This window comes from Alosa alosa, chromosome 19, assembly GCF_017589495.1.
Source record: "Alosa alosa isolate M-15738 ecotype Scorff River chromosome 19, AALO_Geno_1.1, whole genome shotgun sequence".
NCBI lineage: Eukaryota > Metazoa > Chordata > Actinopteri > Clupeiformes > Clupeidae > Alosa > Alosa alosa.
The window spans coordinates 26,903,010-26,905,887 of NC_063207.1; the positions used below are offsets into that span (position 1 = coordinate 26,903,010).

General features: G+C 41.3%; 1 protein-coding gene across 1 annotated transcript; it reads right to left on the reverse strand.

Moving 5' to 3' along the window:
- Positions 1-596: 596 nt before the first annotated feature.
- Positions 597-2,373, reverse strand: LOC125284162 (ras-related protein Rab-39A). The gene is made up of 2 exons (XM_048227956.1): positions 2,022-2,373; positions 597-1,756 (listed from the first exon to the last, which is right to left on the reverse strand). The coding sequence occupies exons 1-2, from the start codon at positions 2,234-2,236 to the stop codon at positions 1,336-1,338; spliced, it is 636 nt and encodes a 211-aa protein (XP_048083913.1). The 5' UTR covers positions 2,237-2,373; the 3' UTR covers positions 597-1,335.
- Between the last annotated feature and the right edge of the window lie 505 nt (positions 2,374-2,878).

The following is a 2,878-nucleotide window of genomic DNA, read 5'->3' on the forward strand; positions in this document are numbered from 1 at the left end:
ACATCTTCTTCACACAGGGATCATCTGGAGCTTTGCAAATGTTGATGAGCTAATCGGGGGTCTCACGGGTCATTGAATGGAATAAAAGGTCTATTCCAGACATATGGTCATTTTTTAGGAAAAGTCATGGAATATCAGGGAATTTAAGCATGTTTAAATGTATTCATGCATTATTCTTTACTGCATTATTTCACATATTTCATATATCGCATGGTTGCTACCGTTGGCCTACTTGATCTTTTTCCCACCCATTTATGCCTCTCTTGCTCATCAACAAGATGCAACTTCAGGCAAGATACATATGGGTGTTTTAGCTTTTTAGTCAGTGAAAGTCAGGGAAAAGTCAGGAAATTTGACATGTGACTTAATAGTGGGAACCCTGGCTAAGACTATGATCAGGTTGTGCAAAACATGTCATTAGAAATCCAAAATGGGAGCCACTCCATTAAATGATCTCTCTCTGAATCCCCTTTGTTTTTATGGTATGATCAATGGTTGAATGATTGCTGGTCTACACCATGATCATTAATTTTCTTTCTGGGCAGTCAATCAAAGTGAATACAACAGAATCAACATTTGAGACAATACAGTCAGTGTGGAGCTTCACAACAGTTTATTAGACACGTCATCCTTAAAGAATTACTCACGTTTAAATACTGTGCTGGTGTAAAAACGTATGAGGAAACAACATCTATTCCCGGGCTAACATTACCAAGCAAGCTTTGGACCGCTATGGTCTATTTGAGGGAAACATGTCCAGCATCAATGAGGCAAACACACTCATCATGTGACCACTCAAGCTCTTCACAGTAAAGTAAAGCAAAGTCCTGAATTGGTGTCAGTTAATCAGTCGCACAGCTTCTGTGCCACTGTTTGTCTGTGTCAAGTGTGAAATGATCACTTCCCCTTCCCATGCCACTGGGTGACCCAGACAGGCAGAGCATAGGTGCAGACTTACAAAGGACTGGTTAAGAGACACTTCCAAGGGGCCCCGATAGGCATGAATGCAGACAGACGAATAAAGGGGGAAAGCAAGCAGTGACAGCTCCTTCCTGCTATGCGCATGTACAGGAAAGCTAATGTGGCACATAAAGGGATATTTCCACTCTCTAATTGGATGGAACGTTGGCAACTATCTATACTTCCATTTTAATACATTTTCAGATTGTCCATCACAAAGTTAAAAGAAATGGTTTGAATTTATTGTGAATTTCCTCTTAAATTTAAATCGTAATGTTAGATTGTGTCTGAGACAGCAAAAATCATTTTGGAATCATGTCTCTATATAACGGTTCTAGGTTGCATAACTAGGCAGCTATAGGCCTCTATCCATCCTCAGCCACACTGGCAGCCAGATGGCTTTGTCTGGGGAGGGTCGATCTGCACAGGTGCTCCAACTGTAAGTCCATACCATCCGTCTCGGATGGAGATTCGGCGTTTCTGGTACTGATTGTAGATTCCCTGGGCCAAATTCTGAAATGCCAGGCTGACATTTGTGTTGTCCTTGGAGGAGACTTCCAGATAGCCCACCATGTTGAGCTTCTTAGCCAAGGCCTCTGCTTCCTCGGTCGTGACCTGCCTCTGTACATCCAGGTCACACTTGTGGCCCACCAGCAGGAATATCATGGGGTTGGGTTTGACGTAGTCAAGCACTTCCTGTTGCCAGCTGCAGATGCGCTCAAAGGTCTGTCTCTGGGACAAGTCAAACACGAGCAAACAACCAACAGAATTCCTCATGTAGGACTTGGCAATTGACCTGTGTGAAGGCAAGTATCAGTAGATCAATTAATGGAAATGAAATACATGTAAACCTGTCTCCAGGCAGTGAAATGGTCCATTTGTAAATTATCAGAAAATTAACCAGTCCTGTCTGCCATGAGGGAACAAAACGTATATATTACATTCTTATTGCTATGCCATAACATAGTAATGTTGTTACTGATCCGTGCTGTGATACTGTATAATAATACAATTTGTATTGTCTGGTGTTAATAAAATGTTTAATATGATTGACAGCTTACCTGAATCTCTCTTGTCCAGCAGTGTCCCACAGGAGCAGTTTCACCACAATACCAGGGTCAAAATCCACATGATGAACTTTAAAATCAATTCCAAGCGGAGACAGCCTTGAGTCATCAAATATGCCCTCAGTGTAGCGATGGAGAAGAGAGGACTTTCCTACTGCTGAGTCCCCAAGAATGACAATCCCAAACCTGAAATTCCATGAGACCTCCATTCTGTTGCCAATGTGGCTGGATAAAGACCATAAGCTGGAAAACAGTGTGGTAGGTCAGGGAGATCTTTACTGCTTCAGTTGCATTTTGAAATAACTTTGGTAGAATAAGTTTAGATGTGCCAGTCACCCGAACTTGACTTCAGTAAATCCTCCTCGGACTGAACAAACGAGTTGGATACAAAGACATGTTCATAATTGTTGTTGGCTCCACACCTACTGTAGGTGTGAATGGGTTAGACTGCGTTCAGTATGTGGGCAGATGTCAATACTGCATTTGTGCGTCATGACAAAGTTGACCATGTCAAAACAGACACTTCTGTCTCTTTACACAGATTGTCAAACAGTGTTTTGAAAGTTTTCTCAAAAGAGCCCATCCTCATTTACCTGTGAATGGTGCACCTTTGTTTTGCTAACCTCTTCCTTTTCTTTGTTGCTTGTTGCTGTCAAACAAGAAAGCTTAACCTGTTGGTCCAGCAGGCCTGATTTTTTTTTTGTTTTACAGAAAGGATTGTCACATAGCATGACTGTATTGTGAGGTACTGTATATGCCAAACGATACCTTTATTCTAGACCTAACAAGTCAGAAACACATCATGATAAAAAAAACATTTATTTAAAAAAAATGACTAATGAATCAGAAGA